The sequence below is a fragment of the Sorex fumeus genome, unplaced genomic scaffold (genome assembly GCF_029834395.1).
Source record: "Sorex fumeus unplaced genomic scaffold, SorFum_2.1 ptg000058l, whole genome shotgun sequence".
NCBI lineage: Eukaryota > Metazoa > Chordata > Mammalia > Eulipotyphla > Soricidae > Sorex > Sorex fumeus.
The window spans coordinates 12,527,436-12,549,448 of NW_026606115.1; the positions used below are offsets into that span (position 1 = coordinate 12,527,436).

At 38.3% G+C, this 22,013-nt stretch overlaps 1 protein-coding gene across 1 annotated transcript in view; it reads left to right on the top strand.

The window, feature by feature from the left end:
- TRPC5 (transient receptor potential cation channel subfamily C member 5) overlaps positions 1–22,013 on the top strand; it is a 208,719-nt gene that overhangs the window by 43,870 nt on the left and 142,836 nt on the right. Inside the window, exon 2 of the mRNA XM_056125792.1 lies at positions 3,597–4,118. Within this exon, the coding sequence (XP_055981767.1) occupies positions 3,597–4,118 (522 nt within the window). The remainder of the gene's footprint in view (positions 1–3,596; positions 4,119–22,013) is intronic.

Genomic DNA, 22,013 nt, shown 5'->3' on the forward strand with positions numbered 1-22,013 from the left:
GAGCACAACCAGGAGTGATTCCTGAGTGCAGAGTCAAGAATAACTCCTGAGCATTGCTGTATTTGGCTCCTAAATAAAAAAAATTACAGTAAATAGGATTGTTAGAATGAAGAGCTATTGAAGAAGTTTGGGCTTGAAATGACCTTTGGTCTGTTCAGAAAAATGAACAAAGGATCCCATAAGGATGTATACACAGAGAATAATTAATGAGGCATATATGGTGGCTTATTTTTAATAAGGTTGACTGGAGGAGAAAAGCAATCTGTTTGGTCCCTGCAAACCAATTTTCCTCTTGAAAATTTTGAAAATTTTTCACTTGAAAATTTTACTCAGGTGTTAAGTGCTCAGAAAGCTAAATAAGGAGTCAGCAGGGCCTTGTTCAGAGCAAAATCAAAGACTCAGGTCATTCTAGAATAAATTTTAAGTTCTATGTATAAACAGCAACTTTTAGCCTCGTGACATGAAAAGCAATACAACATTTATACATACTGTTGTGTTTTAGGTTGGCAGCATTGATAGAAGGATAGAAGAAAGGCAAGGAAGAAGAAAAATAGACCTAGGAAGGAGGGTATAAAGATGACAAGAAGTACCTACTGTATTTAAGAGGATTGAAGAAGCATAAGGCTCAGGGAATTCTGTGTGGCAGGCTACCTATCCATGATCTTCCCTCTACCTCCTGCTTAGACTGATAGAAGTTGATAAATATCCTTGGCCACTCAGAAGGGGAAGACCTTTCTTCTTGATCAGGCTCTGATACACTGCTCATCTATTATCAGTCCAAATCCTAGTGTTGATGTATGTTGTTTTACGTTCATTATCAGGCTCACTCAAAGCTGCTTCTTCCTTAGTCAACAGACTTACATTAATTTCTTATTATTCTTTCCTGTGCCCTATTTGCTTTATCAACTTTTTGTTTGTTCAATTTGTTCAATTTCTGCTGCCTCATTTGTGGCAGATTCCCTCTAAATGTTTCCGCTATGCATCATCTAAGTAATTGATAGCCAAATACATAACTTTTTCTAAACTCTTTCGAGCCCTTTGTAACCTTCCTTCACTCTGTGAAGGAAACAAACTTGATCTTAACTCTACTCCATTGTTTTCCTGTGCCTATCTTCAACTTCCTGTCGCCTGGCTATTTTTCTGTTCTGAAATATTCATTAAGGTGGGGGGGGATAAACGAAATGAAAACACAAAGAATAAACATATCCCTATGTCATTTTGCTAACAACAAAGTTTTATTTATTTGTGTGTGTGTGTGTGTTGGGTCACACCTGGCAATGCTCAAGGCTTACTCCTGGCTCTGTGTTCAGGGATCACTCCTGGTGGGGCTTGGGGAATCATTGGGTTTCCTGCGATGGAACCCCAATTGGCTTCATGCAATTGTAAATATTCACTGTACTATTGCTCTGCCCCTCCAGTAACTGAATTTTTAAATACAAAATATAAGAATTAAAACTACTGACTTCATAATGTTTGTCTATACAATGAGAATCTTAGTTACTCATGTTCTTCTCTTCCAGTTAAAATTAAGTATTTGGAATTATTTATTATAGTAAGTTAATGTTAACCGTCTGGATCTACTTCTAAGGTATGTTAAGATAAATATTTCACAAACTCTGGGATCTTATCCACAAGTTCAATGTTCAGCTCTACTTTACCAGGAAGCCTCCTTGGACTATTTCAGTTCTCATTCTCTAGCTCTAGTTTCTAGCATATTGATACTGTTGTGTGGCTCAGGAAAAGGGACACTCCTTCACTGTTGGTGGGAATGTCCACTGGTTCAGCCCTTCTGGAAAACAGTATGGACGATTCTCAAAAAATTAGAAATTGAGCTCCCATTTGACCCAGCAATACCACTTCTGGGATTATATCCCAGAGAGGCAAAAATGTATAGTCGAAGTGACATCTGCACTTGTTTGTTCATTGCAGCACTCTTTACAATAGCCAGAAACTAGAAGAAACCTGAATGCCCAAGAACAGATGACTGGTTAAAGAAACTTTGGTACATCTACACAATGGAGTACTATGTAGCTGTTAGAAAAGATGAAGTCATGAAATTTACATACAAGTGGTACAATATGGAAAGTATCATGCTAAGCGAAATGAGTCAGAAAGAGAGGGATAGACATAGAAAGATTGCATTCATCTGGGGGATATAAAGTAACAAAGTATGAGATTAATACCCAAGAATAGCTGAGATCAGCACCAGGAGGATTACTCCATAACTTAGAGGCCAGCCGGGTATCCTAGAGGAAAGGGCAGTTCAGATAGAGAAGGGAGCACCAAATAAAGGATGTTTGGAGGATCCTCCCAGGAGGGGAGATGCATGTCGAAAGTAGACTATGGACTGAACATGTTTGCCACTCAATGCCTCTTTTGCAGACCACAACACCCAAAAGGAGAGAGAGAACACAGGGGATTGCCCTGCCACAGAGACAGGGGAGATGGGGGGATGGGGGTGGGGGGATATTATCCATGGTGGTGGAAAATGGGCACTGGTGGAGGGATGGGTATCTGATCATTGTATAATCGAAACCCAAGCACAAAAAATTGTAAATCTACAACTGTAAAAAAAATAAAATAAAGGGAAAAAATAAAAAAATAAAAAAATAAAAAGAGCCTCTGTTTCCTTATTAGACTGAGAAATAACTGGATACAAATAGACTCCAATCAGGTAAAAAGAATAATTAAGTCTTAAATACACACTAGAGAGGTCCTTAAATACCCATATAACCCCATACTTTTCACTTACAGCCATTCTATAGAGCCAAGCTTAACACCACGGATAAAGAAGTTTTATCAAAGATTCTTTTGCCTAAAGGCTCTTATTTGTGAAATATTTACTTCAGTCAGTAACTTTCTCTACATTCCTAGGACTTATAAGTTATTTTTCTACATTTCCAGAAACAGTGTCTTAGTATTTTTCCAGGTCTTTGGTCTTTGGTTCCCTGAAGTCCTATGTACTTATAAAGTCAATGTAATTACTTGAGAGTGGTTTTTTTAGCACACCAAGTTTGATTTGGTGGCATGGGCTTTAAGATTACTACTTCTCTTAGCATTTCAAAAAGTATTCCTAAAATCTGTATTGCTCATTTGGAACTTAACATATGCTATTATGTAGTCATACTTGCCAATTTCATATGTTTTTAATCTGATCTATCCAACTAAGCTCCAGAAAGTGAGGAAATAGTCCTTAACTTTTCTCTATTCCCCATTGTGTCCCAGATAAATTGGACATAGTGCAGTTGCATAATTTAAGATCCAAGCCCTAGATTCCAATTGCCTGGGAATTAAATTTGGCTCTGCTACTAAAAGCTAAGTAACCTTGAGTATGTTCTTTAACCTCTGTACACCTAAATTTGTTCAATTTTGGAAAATAATTAACACATAAGATTGTTGTTGGGAGTAATTGAGTAAACACATAAAAGTACTGCAGATTGGCTATATAATAAGCTACCAAAAATAATATAAGGAGCAGGATTGGTTAAATGGTTGTGACCCCAATCTTTACCACTAATATTGTGATGGCTTCTTTGTTCCTTTTATTACAAGTCTTAATGCCTCCCTCTTCTACTCTTTTCTTTGCTTGTACCCAGGTCCCAACTCTGATGATGGACACCCAGTTCTCTGAGTTCACACCAGATATCACACCCATTATGCTGGCCGCCCACACCAACAACTATGAAATCATCAAATTGCTTGTTCAGAAACGGGTCACTATCCCAAGGCCCCACCAGATCCGCTGTAACTGTGTGGAGTGTGTGTCCAGCTCAGAGGTAGACAGCCTGCGTCACTCCCGCTCCAGACTGAACATCTATAAAGCTCTGGCAAGCCCTTCACTCATTGCTTTGTCAAGTGAGGATCCCATCCTAACCGCCTTCCGCCTAGGCTGGGAGCTCAAGGAGCTAAGCAAAGTGGAAAATGAGTTCAAGACTGAGTATGAGGAGCTCTCCCAGCAATGCAAGCTATTTGCCAAAGACCTACTAGACCAGGCTCGGAGTTCCCGGGAACTAGAGATCATCCTCAATCACAGAGATGACCACAGTGAAGAACTTGACCCTCAAAAGTACCATGACCTGGCAAAACTGAAGGTAGCAATCAAATACCACCAGAAAGAGGTAAGCTGAGTTATCTTCTGCTTTGGGGATACTCAAGGCTTCCTAAATCCAGAATAGTGGAATGGGTAGATTTTCAACTGTTTAGCTCTCTGACAAGCAGGCAAAGTTAGATAGGTCTCAGAAAACTGTAGGTCCACTTTTCCAAGGGGCATAAAGCTTCTACATATTTTCTTTATGCCAGATAAGTAGGGGATAATACTGATAGACTAATTCTTTAAATGAAACTCATTCATTCAGCAAATGCTTCTACAGTACTGTTGGTGACTAAGATTTAGAAAACAGAAACTGACCTTGCCTTCAGAGAGATTTTTTAAATTTTTATTAGTGAGACATCATGAGGTACAGTTGTAGACTTACAAATTTTGTGCTTGGGTTTCAATTATACAATGATCAAATTCCCATCGAGTTGTCATATTAGTACAGAAATAGAAACTGAAGTAAGTGATCAGAAAGAGGGCTTCTTTAACATGTAACAAAAAATCCTATCTTTAGTCTGGGCACATGGTTAGCCATTGTGACAGAAAATTCGTTTTGGGGTTGCTAATAATTGATGACAAAACTAAATCTTCGTCAACCTCTAAACAATAAGGCTGAAATATATTTTTGAAAAATGGAGCCATACTCTGTAGGAGGGTAAAGTGCACCTTCAAACTATTAGGGTAAACTTTGAGTTTAGTTTAAGCAGATTGCAGGTAAGAGTTTGCACTGTAGATTAGCCACACTTAGATTTTAGCAGGTGCTATTCTATGTCATTTTACCAAATAATTTTGGGTATACTTGTAGCAGGTATAATTTAACTGTAAGAAAGCAACATCACTGTCCTGTCCTCCCGTTGTTCATCAATTTGCTCGAGTGGGACCAGTAATGTCTCCATTTTGAGACTTGTTGTTACTGTGTTTGGCATATTGAATACATCATGGGTAGCTTGCCAGGCTTTGCCGTGCGGGCGAGATACTCTCGGTAACTTGCCGGGCTCTCCTAGAGGGGCGGAGGAATCAAACCCGGCTTGGCCAGGCTGGCTGTGCGCAAGGCAAATGCCCTACCACTGTGCTATCGCTCTAGCCCAAGAAAGCAGCATAATATAGTATAAAGAGTAGAAGCTTTGTGACTGTTTTTTTCTCATTAATTTCTTGTAACTATGGTTTCTTGATTTCATGGGGTTATTGTGGGAAATATGTGAAAAAAAACGCTAGTTCAAGTGAAATATAGAATGGGAACTTTAATTTTTTTCCATTATTCTTCCAATGTTATCTGGAGTCATATTCAAACAGCTTGGAAAAAGAGTTGCTTTCTGTCTGAAGAGCAACTTGCAATAACTTCCCTTCATAGATTTAGACTTTGAGGCAAATGATATTGTATGCCCATATGGTCTCTTTCTCTCAAATGAGGGAAAAATAAGCCCTTAAAATGAGGTGAAAATGGGTACCTCAAAAAATTGAAGAGCATGAAAAATGACATAAGAGCAACATGCAGATTGAAAGTGCTAAAAAGGAGATAATGGGGTGACCCAACCATGAATCTCCTTATTCTATTCTTTCCTTTATTTGCTTTAAGTTATTTCATTGAGCTTGAAGAAACTGAACCTCATTTTTCTCTTCTGAAAATTGAGATAATAATAGTACTTCCCTGGAGAAATTTAAAGTTTAAAAAAGTAGAATAGGTAATGTGCTTATGTATAGTACAGTATTCAGCATATATAAGGCATTGAATAAATACTAGTTGCATAATGTTATTGTTATAGTATAAAGAGTAGACAATAGTATATGGTCTGATTCTGTGTACTGAAATTATAATAAATATAGCAAAAGCATCCCTTACCTCTCTCTTCTCCCTCCCATGATCATTCTGTTGATATATACCTTGCTCTTGGTAGCTGGATTAAATGTTCTGTTTTAAGATCTAATAGATTTTGATTTTACTCTTTTCTTATTAAATGTTTGCATTCATAATATATTACAATTTCTGTATATTTTTGTCATTACATAAATTGTAATATTGTGGAAAATTACATGTACTTTCAGAACATGAATTGTTTCCATAAAAAGATAATTAAAGATTATCATAAGATAATCATAAGTGCTGTAAAAATTAGTATTATGGCCTAAAAAAGTCTTAACTTACTATAGAGCATATAACTTCCATCCTGTCTTGAAACTTAAGGTTTATTTTTTAAAAAGTCACTGCAGCTTTTCATCAATTTTGTATTGATAAACCAGCTCCCAACTACATTATAACTTGACCCCTTCTGTTCATAATCTTTATTTGACAGTTTGATACTGCTGAATTTGGAAAATGCTTTGATGACTTCTTCACTTTAATGATACTTTTTTTTGGCATATGACCATGAAATCATCATTGGGCTCTGAATTTATTGCCCTCCATTATGTTCCCCTCACATTTCATCTCCATTCTTTCATGAAAATTTATTCTCTGTGTCTCTTATTTTCCTTATTTTTATTATTATTATTATTATTACAGAATATTCCTAGGATATTTTAGTTTACAAGATATTTTTTTCTCAGTTCTCATTAGACCAACCAGAATGTACCAAGGAGTTATAAGTCTTTTGCTCTCTTAAAAAGCATCAGATTCAACATTTTTTTAAGATTTACAATTTTTTGTGCTTGGGTTTCGATTATACAATGATCAAATACCCATCCCTCCATCAGTGCCCACTTTCCACCACCATGGATAATATCCCTCCCCCCCCACCCCCCATCCCACCCTGCCTCTGTGGCAGGGCATTCCCTTTTGTTCTCTCTCTCCTTTTGGGTGTTGTGGTCTGCAAAAGAGGCATTGAGTGGCAAACATGTTCAGTACATAGTCTACTTTCAACATGCATCTCCCCTCCTGGGAGGATTCTCCAAACACCCTTTATTTGGTGCTCCCTTCTCTATCTGAGCTGCCCTTTCCCCTAGAATGCCCGGCTGGCCTCTAAGCTATGGAGTAATCCTCCTGGTGCTGATCTCAGCTATTCTTGGGTATTAATCTCATATTTTGTTACTTTATATCCCCCAGATGAATGCAATCTTTCTATGTCTATCCCTCTCTTTCTGACTCATTTCGCTTAGCATGATACTTTCCACAGATTCAACATTTTTTCAGTGTCCATTTGCTCTGTACAAAAAGGGCTTTTTGTGGTAAAAAATATACAAAACATAAAAATGTCACATTAACCATATTTAACTTTACAACTTTGTTCGTGGTAATAAATGCATTCATATTATTGTGCATCATTACCTTTAGGAGTCACTTTCTGGGGGTGTCAGTGGGGGTGTCAATTTTTATTTCAATAGTGATTCCATTCAATTAGTTTCATAATTCTCAGACCATATTATTTCTAATCCATAACACTGAGAAATTAGTACATTTTAACTTTTCAAAATTATGGATATTCAGGGGAAAGGCAAAAGTTATCTAAAAACATATTTATGCAGATTGTTAATTTTATACTTGCTAGCATTTACTCATTAAGTAATCAATTAAACAAGGGCAATGATATAATTTAATAGATTGAATTCTCGAAAGAAACCCACGTCAAGTCACGTCGGGATTCTGGAGAGAGCCAAAGAATCCTATTTTCCTCCCCAAGAGCAAACCCTGTCCGCAAAGAGTTGAGTCCAGTCAGCCATCCAGGCTTGGCTCTACTCAGCTCAGCACAGGTCTCTAAGAGCTAGAGAAAGGCTGGGTCGCATCCCATCAGGGTTCTGGACAGAGCTCACGAACACCATTGTTCCTCCCCAGGCCAGGAGTGAACCTCGCCTGCGAACTTCATCTCTCCATAACACACCATCAACATGCTTAATCATCCTAACTGTAGGTTCATAAACACACAAGAACACACAGGGAACAACTCCAAACTACAAGGATCATAATGGCAAAGCAACGTAGGAACCCACAAGGCCTAGTGAGTGCAGACGACCCAACCAGTAATAAAGAGCTCTATAACCTCTCTGCTAAGGAATTTAGAATGGAATATTTGAGAATGCATAAGGATGTACATGCAAACAATGGAATGTACCACAAATAAAATAAAGAGTATATGAGAGTAGAAATGAGGAATTTTAGTTTACTTCAAACTAAGCCACACCAGTTCGCAAGTCAATCTTGAGAATTCTGATATACTTCAAGGTTTACACTTTATAGGTACTGCTTCAATAATGTAAATGATGATTTACACTCATTCGAATCTATAAATCTTTTCCAAATTTGTTTCCAAAAGAGATCTCTACTTTTCCCATTCGGTGAATTTTATGTATTTAAAGACTATGATTTCACTGCATCGCAAATATTTATAGTCTCTAATGGTCCTCTATTCAATCTACAGGTCTGGTTTAAAACTGAATAATCTCATTGTGAACATTAGTAATGCATTATTTTGGAGGTGCTTTTGTCATTTTAAATTTAGTATCTTTTAATAGCAGTGTTGTGGGCTACTGAGGTACCCACATTTCAGGTATCTCTCCTCAACTTCATTCAGATCCTTAATTTCAGTATACGATTAATACATCTTTTCAATAAATATGCATAATATAGTTTTTAAACATGAAACATAGCACTTTAAGTCCAAAATTTTAAAAATGGTTTTAATCCCAATACAGCAAGTCCTGGAATGCTGTCATTTCCTTTAAAGTTGTTGCATTATAGAAAATAAATTTAAGCCCATATCAAACAAAATGCATTATTTGAGAACTTGGATTCCTTATGTTACAACACCACAGTTTCCGAGAACTTATAAACAAAGTTTAGTGAGAATTAATTAATGTTCGGTAAGCCAGGTAGTTATTTTTATCATATGTAAAAGTGTATTACATGATCATCAATTTTCACAGAAAAAACTATTCATGTAGGATGTGATGGAAATAGGAAAGCCAACCTTTTCTTTAGAATACGCACACAAAGAATGAAAACTGACGTTATCTTTCCATTATATTTATGTTAAGTGAACTCAACTTTTATCTGTTAGATAAAAGTCTCCAAATTCCTAGGAGCCATATGTTTTGTGTTTACTTATTTATTAAGGAAAAATAAATATTAACATGATACTGTCCATAAACATCCACTTACAAGCAAAGGTTGGGGGTGGCAGGAGGGATTCAGGGGACATTGGTTGTGGAAATTGTACACTGATGGAATGATAGGTATTCAATAATTTTATGACTGAAACTCGGTTATGAAGGCTTTGTAACTATCTCATGGTGATCCAATAAAAATCAAATAAAAAATAAATAAATAAATAAATAATAAATATTAACATCTTAAATGAGTCACAACACATACTCTGGTGGAAAACATTAAGTTTGAAAGTTGCATCTTGAAATTATTTTTAAGTCAGACACTTTGAGGATGGGGAATGGCAGGTTTCCACAGTTGACTATGGTTGGGATTTACTCCATGTTCTGTGTTCAGGTATTACTTCTGGTACACAGGCTCCTTAACCACTATACTATTTCTCTGGCTAGAAGGCATGATTTTTAAAGGTTATTTTTCCACTTAATCATCAGGTATTAAAGAAAGCAAAAAAAAATGATCGGCCAGTATCAGTATTATTTAAAGAAAAAGACAATTTCGTATGTTCTTGATGGGTGTCAGAAAACTGGTTTAAAAGTTATCTTCTTTTCTACACTTTATTCCTTTTGGGCCATGAGCATTACTTTCAAGGGCAAAGAAGATATTATGTATGGTGAAATAAGTAGAGAGAGAAAGACAAGTGTCATATAATTTTACTCATATGAGATATATAGGGAAAATTAATAGATGAACTAAACTAAACAAAAACATTTAGACTGTAGAACAATGGGTTACATTAAAATTAGGATTGATATTAATACTATTAATATTAATAGTATTTTGGAACAGATTGATAGTACAATGGTAGAGTGCTTGCATATGGATAACCCAGGTTCTATCTCTGGCATCCCAGATGGTCCTCTGAACCCTGCAGAAGTGAGCTCTGAGTGCTGAGCTAGAAGTAAGCTCTGAGCACCACCAGGCATGGTCCCACATAATAGTATTATTAAATACAATAAAATTGCTTTTTATATGCTTTAATACAAATTTTTAAAAGAGCAAATTAAAACAAATTATCAATTACCAGAAATAAAAAAGGACTGGGGGCAGGTAAATAAGATGTCAATTGTACAGTGAAGTATGTCATAGGGCACTTTCATTGCTGTTCTTCCTAATTATTATCTCTACTAGAACTGAAGTATACTCACCAAAATATTTTAATTAGATACCTCAAAAAGCTAGAAGAATGAAACACTAATTAATTCTGGAATCAAAACATTTCAGTTCCGCTGCCACCTAAGAGTCAGTTAATACAGAGATATAGTGTCTAGTAACAAACGACCCTCATTGACAACAACACAGCAGGTTGGAAGATGATGGACTCATGTCCTGAAAGCAACTCTCTTGCCCACACATTCACAAGAAGGGTTTTTATTAAAAAAAAAAGGAGGGGGGAAGGCCAATTTCACCAGGGTACCTCAGACGGGTGCAGATGTTGTCCCTCCACCTGACCCCTAGGAAACGTGGCAGCTACCAATATCCAAAAACCAATGAGAAGCTCAGGTATGCATGATCAGTCACGGCAAATTCCAGACCTCAAGAGATATGGGATGGACTGGTCCTTCTCATCTTCCCATCCCTATGGGACCCTGGAGGTCACACCCACAATCTGCCTCTGGCTGCTATGTAGCACCTTAAAAGCCTCTATCCAGAGACACACAAAAGAATCTTGGAACTGAGCAGCTTGCTGCAGATATTTCACTAGACCCTAGTTATCTAAAATTTTAGAATTCCTGGAGTGCGCATTCTCTCTTGTCACCACGTGACATCTTATGACAGTCGTAACAAGCAATACAAAATAATCTAGCATCTGCCTTTTCGGCAGGTTTGAGTAGTGGCGGGAAATTTCAAAGTAATTGTGGTGGGAAGGTGTAATGGCAGTGGGACTGGTGTCAAAATATTGAATGTAATCCATTACTGTGAACAACTTTATGAAAATAAAAAAAAGAAAAATGGAGGGGGTTTATAAAAGAAAAAAACAAGGGACAAGTGGTGGGTTGCAGATTGGTAGACACAGGCTGGAGCGATAGCACAGCGGTCGAGTGTTTGTCTTGGACACAGCCAACATGGCCGACCTGAGTTCGATTCCTCCGCCCCTCTCGGAGAGCCCGGCAAGCTACCGAGAGTATCTCGCCCGCACAGCAGAGCCTGGCAAGCTCCCCGTGACGTATCCGATATGCCAAACACAGTAACAGTAGACACCAAGGTAATCAATTTATTTCCTCATAGCCTGGATAATCTTTTACATGTTGCATAGACTCAGGCATGTCATGTAATGTCATATAAACGTTTTCATTGCTACTAAAAATTCTGATTCCATATAGAAATCACAGAAATTGACCACAATTTTTTCAAATGTTTAATACATTAAAACACAATATAATGACATGGATCAATAGCTAATAAGGGTTTTATTTCAATAATAATCATAGTGATCACATACAAGTATATAATTATGTTGTTACAATAGCTCATATAGGTTTTCTTTCTGTCAAATGTAATGTGTCAAAGTCATTGAAAACTGCACTATTTTATTTGTTCTTAATTACCATTGAACTTACATAGAAAGATTATTATGTCTAACTTACAAACAAGAAAGAACTATAATGTGAAAGATTTGTTTAGGATTGTATGACGAAGTCAAGAGTATAACTTCAGGTTCTGGTACAATTTGAGCTGAGAGCACTATACCTTCTGCTGAGTAGGGAACTTCTATGTCAGTTTGGAAGGCTCCAAATTCACCACAAGATTACTTAGGACGACCACAATTTCTTTGCTTTTTGAGATGTAGATTTCTTAGTTAAAACATGCTGAAACACATGATAAAATTGTATGTATCAATAGCTAATAAAATTTTATTCCACTAATAAATGGCAGTAATCATCACATATGATGCTATAATTATGCCATCATAGGGCTTACACACTGGACAGAGCACACAGGGTGAAGACTCATGCTTCTTGCAGCTCAGTTTCTTGGTTTTAATACACTTTTCTTTTAAATTTAATCACCGTGAGATTCAATTACAAAGGGGTTCATGATTGGGTTTTAGTCATACAGTGTTCCAACACCCATGCCTCTAACAATGCAATTTCCCAGCACCAGTGTCCCCAATTTCACTCCAAACCCTCCAAACCACCCCTCACCCTCATCTGTCTCTATAGCAGGCACCTATCTTCTCTCCTCTCTCCCTTCCTCCCTCTGTCTCTCTCTTTCTCTTTCTCCTTCTCGTTTTCTCTCATTTTAGGCATTAAGGTTTGCAATACAGATGCTAAAAGGTTATCATGTATATTCCTTTACCTACATGCAACACTTAGTTATTGTCCAGAGTTATCATTTCCAACTAATGTTGTAAAAAAGGATTCTCCCCTATCTTAGCTACCCTCCACCAGTCTCACCTTTGTGGTAATTTCCAATCATTGACCCATCCTCCAGACCCATTTTTCCTGGCCTTAGATATTGGTTTCATACTGTTTGTTGTTTTCCTAATATCCCACAAATAAATGCAGTGATTCTATATCTTTCCCTCTCCTTCTGACTCATCTCACTCAGAATAATACTCTGCAAGTCCATCCATTTATAGGCAAATTTCATGACCTTTCATGACCTCATTTTCCCTAACGACTGAGTAGTGTTCCATTGTGTAGAAGTACCATAGTTTCTTTATCCATTTGTCTGCTCTCAGGAACTCAGGTTGTTACCAGATTCTGACTATTTTAAATAGAGGCGCAATGAACATAGAAGTGGGGGTGGATGGTGTTTACAATGTGTGTTTTTGAACTCCCAGGGTATATTCCCAGAAAGGATATTGTTGGGTCAAATGGGAACTCACGATCATTGAATGACTGAAACTCAAATATAAAAGTTTTGTAACTGTATCTCACGGTCATTCAAAAAGCAATTAATGAGTAAAAAATATTTTTCCTGAAGGAAAAAACAAATGGGAGCTCAATTTCTAGTTTTTGAGATATGCTTCAATTGTTTTCCCCAAAGGCTGGACCAGTTGGTGTTCCCACCAGCAATGAATAAGGGTTCCTTTCTCCTCGCATCCATGCCAGCATGGTTGTTCTTGTTCATTTGGATATGTGCCTGTCTCTGTGGTGGTTTTCACACACAATTATATGTTTCCAAATGATGAACCCATCTCTTCCTAGCCACACAAGAGCTGGTTTTTAGTGTTGATTTTATAAAATCTAGAAAAGAGCTTTTTTTGTACAAAGGACCTGCTACTTCCCCCATTCCACTGAAGGTGAAATGAATGACACCATTCAAAGGTAGTAGACTTTGAATGATATCCCTACTGATAGTACTACCAGTAGACTGGTAGGACCAGTCAGTAGACTGCTAAGTTTGTTGATATAGCTCCCTTTAATTAGGCTTTTATAAAAGAGCATAAGTTGTGTCAAATGTTAACCTTACCTGTTTATATTAACAATCTTAGGGTTAACCAATTTGCTCATGAGAAAACCATAACTTTCACCATAAATAGCTGCATAACTCTTGAAAGAATTATTTCCTTCTGTTTCTTATCCACTACTTCGTATTACTAAATATTTTATTATTTTATACACTTCTCATTACTAACTCTATTTCTATTTTTTTCCATACAGTAACATAATGCAAAACTTTATTGCTTGGATCATGTTTATGTCTTACCAGTTCTTAAACACAATTAACAGTAAAAGTAAATATTGAAATACAGTTTATCTCATCCTGAGGTGTCATTATAGTGCAATCTTTCCAAATGAACCCTATAGCCACAGACTAGCTGTTGCACATGTTGAGACAGTAGCATCTTCTTCCTTTGACACCAAAGTCTTGTGTTAATCACTCATTGTTTCATATGTTGCTTTGATATTTAGTGTGCAATAGTTGCACATATTTCTCTGGATGTACTTTGCCTACTTGTATTAGTATGAGTATTTTCTCACTATTATTTTCAATTTTTAACAGTCTCACATCTCACAGAAACCAACTATGAAACTGTTATATTCCAAATGACTAGTAGGAGGAATAGTTACTCTTCAGTATCTATATTTGAGAGGCATCAAATCTATTTGCCTACAATTAAACTTCTCAGCAAATATAATGTGCAGCAGACTTATAGCCTGTCTTTGGATATGTTTCCTGATCTTGGCCACGTATTGTAGAACTATATGTGTTTCACTATCACAACTGGTTTTTCTGACTTTGCAAAGGGCTCTGCAGGAATTGTTCTTAATCCATAATTATATATCTTAAATTCATTAAATATACTTATCTAAAATTTCAGTGTCAAATTTGAGTTTGGTTTTACCTGTCACTTCTTATTAAAATAATACCTTTTATATTCTATAATCTACCATTTTACCTTTGAAAGTAGCTAATTATCTGTGTAAGCATATCTCACTTAAAATTGCACATATCATCTGTCCTGCTGGTTAGCTCTAAGGTCATATTATTAAATCTTTAATCTTCTTAATGATAATATACTTTATAGCTCTATATTGATTGGTATAGTCTGGGTTCTACCAGTGTGATTTGAGTTTTATTTTAACTCAAAATTATAATCCATTTTCATAAAGTGAAAATTCATAGTAAAAAGTATGAATCAACCATTGCTATTTCTAAACCTTTAATTGAAGAAAAGTTTTCATCTTTTAACTTTTAACTTTCATCCATTTCCTCTGTTATTCTTCTTGGCTGCTGCATGTGTAGAGTCTATATTTAACTGTTATCATTAATTTTCCTTGTAAAACTACTAGAATGGTGAGATAAGATTCTTTCTCTGCCATTGCTCTGCAGATTATTTTAATGTAGTCTTTTTTTGCACTGTATCTATTATTTTCCATTATGACATACTGCATATCTAAAGCTCTCTACATTGAGAAAATTGTATCATTATGCAAAATAAAGTCCCTTAATCAACTATCTGATATGTTTTTAATTACCCATAGGAGTTTCATCATGATGTAACTTTTTTTCCTCCTCTTTGAGTCTATGTTGAACTATGTAAGTCCCCTAGCTCCTCTTCCACTCATCAGTCTCTCCACAGAGAATCTATTGTGAAATTTACTCATAGTAATATTTATAAATAGCTTTGTAAATTATGATTTTCAAAAAGATCTCTGGCTTCTCTTTCTTAAATTTGTTAAATAAGACTGTTCTGAAATTTCTCAGTTAAACTTACATGTGTCTGATGTAACTATTCACCCAAGGAAGACCTGGACTTAAAGTCTACAGTGTCCTTCATTTATTTTTAAAGGTAGATAATTATCAATGCATGCAAACCTTACTTAGCAGTAGATACAGAATCCATCATATTGCTTTGCTTTGAAGCTATCACTATCACTATCACCCCGTTGTTCTTCAATTTGCTCGAGCGGGCCCAGTAACGTCTCCATTCATCCCTGTCACGTGCAAGTGTAGCCCGATGACATACTGGGGGCTCCTTCAGGGTCAGGGGAATGAGGATCATTCACTGTTACTGTTATTGACATATTGAGTATGCCACAGGTAGCTTATCAGTCTCTGCCGTGCTGGCGGGATACTCTAAGTAGCTTGCTGGGCTCTCCGAAATGGATGGAGGCTTTTGGGGCAGCCTATAATCACCTTTACAGGTGTTCCTAGTCAGGCAGATAGGCGGGTATGAAACTCTCAGCAGCCTGCCGGGTTCTCCGAGAGTAAGAACTAGAGAATAAGAGGTCACTTCCAGGAGCTTGGTTTTATAGTCTCTGGATGGCCGTTGATGGGTTACACGGCAGTTGGTGGGTGTAACTGTCTAGCTACAGGTCCCGCACGCCTGAGTTCCTCTGCTGGTTCCTCATCCAAGCGTGTAGAGGGTGGTCTCAGCATGACTTTGGCTGGGTCCCGGAGGTCTTCAGCTATTGGGGCTTTGCTCGAGGCAGAGAGGGGAAACTCAACCCGCCCTCCTCCAAGGGGCCCTGGTGAGGACAGCCAGGTGCGGGGACAGGAGACTCTGCCTTATTCTCTTCTCTTTGAAGCTATATGTGTTAAATGTCTTTTTAAGCCTTTGATTATAAAATGCTAGAGTTGTTCCCTCTTGTCCATGGAGGATAGCTTCGAAGACCCTTGTGGATACTTAAAATACCAATAACACTCCCAAAAACTACCAATAAAATTTAATTTATGAATTAAGCATAGTACAAAACTAATAACAATAACAATAAAATGGTACAACTGTAACAATATAATGTAATAAAAGTTTTGTTAATCAGAATTCTTGCTTTCATTCTCTATCTCTCTTGCTCTCTGAAAATATCTTAGTGAATTTTACATGTTAAGACTGTGGTTGAAAAAAAAGACTATGGTGAATATATGGCATAACAACTTGTGTATGGTGATACCTCATTGTCATTATCACTTTGATTTTTCCCGATACTGAGGGGAACAAATAAGTTGAGTGGCGATAACAAAAGGACAGAGATGGAGGGTCTTAAGTACATGGGTGTGTTAAGGGAGGTAACAGTATGCATCAAACCATAAATGTCAACCAACAAAAAACGAGATAGTTATGAGGGAAGAAAGGTCGTATCAGAGGTGATACTGGAATGAGGGTGGGAGTTATGGGCACTTCAGTGATAGTGGTGGTGAGCGGTAATTTTGTACATCAGTACCATAAACTTGAACACCATTGTAGCGCTATTACTTAAACTACGATAAAATTAATTTTAAAAGAAGAGTAAATTTGAAAAAACTTGTGGGTGTCCACAGGTAACTGAAACTATGGAAAGTGAAATCACAAAGAATGTTGTATGCAAATTGTGAGTCTAGTTTTCACCAATATGCTTTGGATTTTACATGTCATTTCTTCAAGGGTGATTAGAGGTCGCCCCAAAAGCCTCTATCCCTCTCAGAAAGACTGGCAAGCTACTGAGAGTATTCCGCCCGCACAGAAGAGCCTGACAAGCTATCCGTTGTGTATTCGGTATGCCAAAACCAGTAACTACAACGGGTCTCATTCACCTGACCCTGAAGGCTTCACCGACATGGCAGCACTGAGAAGGATGAGAAAGGAGAGGCCGACAAAATCTCAAGGCCGAACTAGGCTGCCACAACGAAGGAAACCAAAAATGATCGTCTGTACTTTCAATGCACGTATGCTAGCATCAGATGCATCCATTGAGGACCTGAAGGTACAAGTGAGAATGATCAAGTACGACATCATTGGTCTGACCGAGACAAGAAGGCACGAATCTCACCATGCCGTTTTCGACACTGGAGAAGAATTGTTCCTCGGAACATGCGATAAAAGAGGTGTCGGAGGCATCAGTGTCCTTGTCAACACAAACTTGGCCATGAGCATTGATTCATTTGAATGCCTAACAACCCGAATCGGACGTTTACATTTGAATAGATGTGGCTCACTGCCTGCAGTTTCTATCTTCGTTGTCTACGCACCAACATCTCATTATGATGAAAGAGAAATCAAGAAGTTCTACATGGAGCTGGAGAAGTTCTATAAAGAAGACCACACCTTCTACAAGATCATTGTGGGTGATTTTAATGCCAAGATAGGACCGAGAAGATCAGCTGAAGAACTTCACATCGGGACCCATGGCCTAGAATGGAACGAACAGGGTGAGAGACTGTCTGAGTTCATCATGTTGACCAAGACCATCCATGGTAACTCACAGTTCCAGAAGGCAGAATCTAAACGTTGGACATGGGAGTCTCCGTTCTTCCACAACGAAATAGACCACATCATATTCAATCAACGGTTTTGCCTGACCGATGTTGCTGTTGTCCCAAAATTTCGAACGGGATCGGACCACCGTCTCCTTCATGCAAAATTCTACTTCACAGAGCGGGAAGAAAGGGCTGCAAATTTCAAAAAGAGAACTCCCAGAACGACCACCAACTGGGAACTCTTTGGCACTATTGTGGCAACATGGGAAGATGCCATTGTTGACAACATTGACGAGGAATACGATCAACTGGTTCAGCACCTCCATGAATGTGCGAGGAACGCCAAGAGAGAGATAGCCACAAAAAAACACCTGTCTTCAAAAACTCTTTTTTTCTCTTTTTTTATTAGTGAAAAACCATGAGGTACAGTTATAGGCTTACAAATTTTGTGCTTGGGTTTTAGTTATACAACGATCAAGTGCCCATCCCTCCACCAGTGCCCATCATCCATCCCCATGGGTCCCAGCATCACCCCCCCACCCTCATCCCCCACCCCTGTCCCATCCTGCCTCTGTGGCAGGGTATTCCCCCTTGTTCTCTCTCTCTTCTTTTGGGTACTGTGTTTTGCAAGAGAGGCTTTGAGTGGCAATCATGTTTGGTCTATCGACTACTTTTAGCATGTTTCTCCCACCCTGGGAGGACCCTCACAACACCCTTCATTTGGTACTCTCTTCTCTATCTGAGCTTCCTTTTCACCTAGAGCCTGTGGCTGGCCTTCCATTCATGGAGCAAAATTCCTGGTACTAATCTCAGCCATTCCTGGGTGTTATTCTCCCTTTTTGTTGCTTTATGTTCCCCAGATGAATGCAATCTTTCTGTGTCTATCCCGCTCTTTCTGACTCATTTCGCTTAACATGATACTTTCCATGTAGTACCACTTGTATGTAACTTCAAAAACTCTTGAGCTAATTCACCAGCGTGGTTTGGCGCATGCCTCAGGCAACCGCAAGCTAACGTCCGAGCTCGCAAAGCAGTGCAGAGATGCGATCAAGGAAGACCTCAAAGAGAGAAGAGCAGAAGTACTGGTAGATGCGGCAGAAGCTGGGAAAAGTATTCGTTACGCCCGCCTGTCCTTCACCAAATACAAGACCAAGATGACTGCCCTCCGACGTCCTGATGGATCCATCACATCGTCCAGAACGGCAATGGAGAAGATTATCCATGACTTATACTCAAATCTCTTCGATAGCCATGTCCACTTGCCGACATACCAAATTCCACAGGATGGATATGTCGTTCCCAAAACAAACAGCACCCGGCCCAGACAAGGTCAGACCTGAACACCTGAAGAACCTGACATCAGTATTCATCAATACACTGGCTCGGCTCTTCACACGCTACGTGTCTGAATGCAAGGTTCCGTCAAAATGGAAAACCAGCAGGACCGTACTACTGTTCAAAAAGGGAGACATCCATGATATTGGCAACTATCACCCGATCTGCCTATTGTCTGTCATCTACAAGTTGTTCACTCGAGTCATCCTAAATAGGATTGGCAGAACACTAGATGAAGGACAACCACGTGAGCAAGCCGGGTTCCGCAAAGGATTCAGCACCATCGACCATATCCACACGATAACCAAGCTCATTGAGGTTTCTCGGGAGTTCAAGATGCTGCTCTGTTTAACGTTCATTGATTTAAAGAAGGCCTTTGATTCTGTTGAGACGGAAGCGGTCATAGAAGTCCTAGCCAATCAGGACATTCAAGCCCAATACATCAAGATCATCCGTGAGATGTATTGCGAATTCACTACCAGGATCTCCCCATTCTACAAAGAAGTGATCGTTGATATCAAGAGAGGGGTTCGGCAGGGTGATACCATTTCACCGAAACTCTTCAGTGCCACCCTCGAGAACATCATGCAACGACTGGAATGGGAAGGAATGGGAGTGAAGATAGATGGTCGGCAATTACACCACCTCCGCTTTGCTGACAACATTGTTTTAATAACACCAAACATCAGCCAAGCGTCACAAATGCTGGCCGACTTTGACCGTGAGTGTGGAAAGGTAGGACTACAGCTGAATCTTACGAAAACAATGTTTATGAGAAACAGCCTCGTTCCTGATGCCCCATTCGCTCTCAACGGAACGACCATCTCCGAATGTAACAGCTATGTGTACCTAGGTCGAGAGGTCAACATGACAAATGACCTGGCACCTGAGCTGCACAGGAGGAAGAGAGCGGCTTGGAACGCCTTCAAGAACGTCGAAGAAATAGGTAAGAGGATGAAGAACCTCCGGCTCCGGGCACATGTCTTTGATTCCACTGTTCTTCCTGCATTAACATATGCCTCAGAGACCTGGGCCCTACGCAAACAGGATGAGAACGCTATTCAGGTCTCCCAAAGAAGAATAGAAAGAGCTATGCTTGGAATATCACATTTCACTCAAATGAGAGAAAGAATCCTGAGTTCCGACATCCGTCGACGATCAAGAATCAGGGACGCTGTCTCATTTGCCAAGGTGTCAAAAATCAGATGGGTTGGTCACGTAATGAGATTTAAAGACGACCACTGGACTAGAGCTGTTACTGACTGGATTCCATGGGATGTCAAAAGACCGCGTGGCTGCCCACCTACCAGATGGTCAGACTTCTTCGTCAAGATCATGAACGATCGGTTTGAGGCTCTTCATGTTCCCAGAGTGAACAGATGCCATTGGGCTACACTAGCACGCGACAGGGACAAATGGAGACGTTACTGGTGCCCGCTCGAGCAAATCGACATCTAACGGGAAGTTAAGTGATTAAGTGATTCTTCACATTTGTATACACTTTGTCCAGAAGTAGAGTTTTAGTCTTCTACCTAGTTTTTGCCTATGCCATGAAATGAAAAATCCATTCTCCAGAAAAGGAGAACCATGCTGTCTCTGGGTTTGTCTTATATAAAAAAGAGTGATTATTTATTTATCTCAGAAAGGTCATCAGAAAAAGAGTAGTTATTCTTTCAAGAAAATGAGTATTTCTGCACAGCATAGAAGAGGATCAGTAAATTCTCAATACATTTATTTAGTTCCTCTGTTTAGATATGGGCTCTTACAATAACTGCATTTCCCCTTGCTGATATATTCAGAATGGTTATAGCTAAATGCCAGTTTCTGTTTGTTTAAATTTATGCTTCCATATCTTAATAGTTAAATTTTCTACATCAAAGTTGCAGCAACTTTAATAAAATAATTTTATCAGCTATCTCCTAGGAATTTTTCTATGACATAAAGGGTATTTATTCACTCCCACTTATGGACCATCATCTCTAACACCATGCCAATACGTGTGTGACTTTCTATTAGTTAATAGTCCTTGTGGGGATTTTAGTCCTCTAGTATTAGTACTCTTCTCATGTTATAATGCCTCATTTACACTAGAGAAAAGTATTGCATAGTAGTTTTTATGTTAACAAGCATTTGAGGGAACAGTCCTTCATTACAACTTCTTGGTTTCAACTTTTTCAAAGGTTTCTCTCAGGAAAACTCTATCTTTAAAGCTTCTTTCACTTAAAAAAATCTGGTAGATACTACTTCTTAGAATCATTTCTCTTCGCTGAATACGGTTTGCTGGATGTTCTCTACTAAAGACCATTTAAGTAGTTATATAAGTAAAAGTGTCCCAATATTGTTTTGTTAATGTGAAAATTTCCTTTCTACAGCTCTCCTTGTATCATAGTGTTTCAATGAACTCTTTCATAAGGTAAAATGGCAGAACACAGAGAAGCAATTGTCATTGTGTTTTTACAGAATTGTAAAGTGTTCCTAGCCACCCCCAAATAGCCTATCAATTGTATAAGTAAAACCTACAATAACATTAATGTATAGTAAAAGTAGAAATGCTGTGATATAGACACAAACTATATAAATTAGTTCCCAGGGAAGGTCTGTGGCATAGCTATCCTCATCACTCTGTACATTGCCTCTAGAACTGCTGCAAAACAAATGCTGAGAACTATTTTTGTCTTTTGTTAAAAAACAAAAGGCAAAATTTATCTTTAGATTCCTTTAGCTTGAAAGGAAATACTAATATAGGAAAGGGAAGTGGCATACACAAATTTATTAAAAGCAAATGATACCTGAAATATCATCTTGGGGGGGGTATGGTGCCGCCAGCAGGTCAATCTGTACCTGTGAGACGAGTGCATCAGC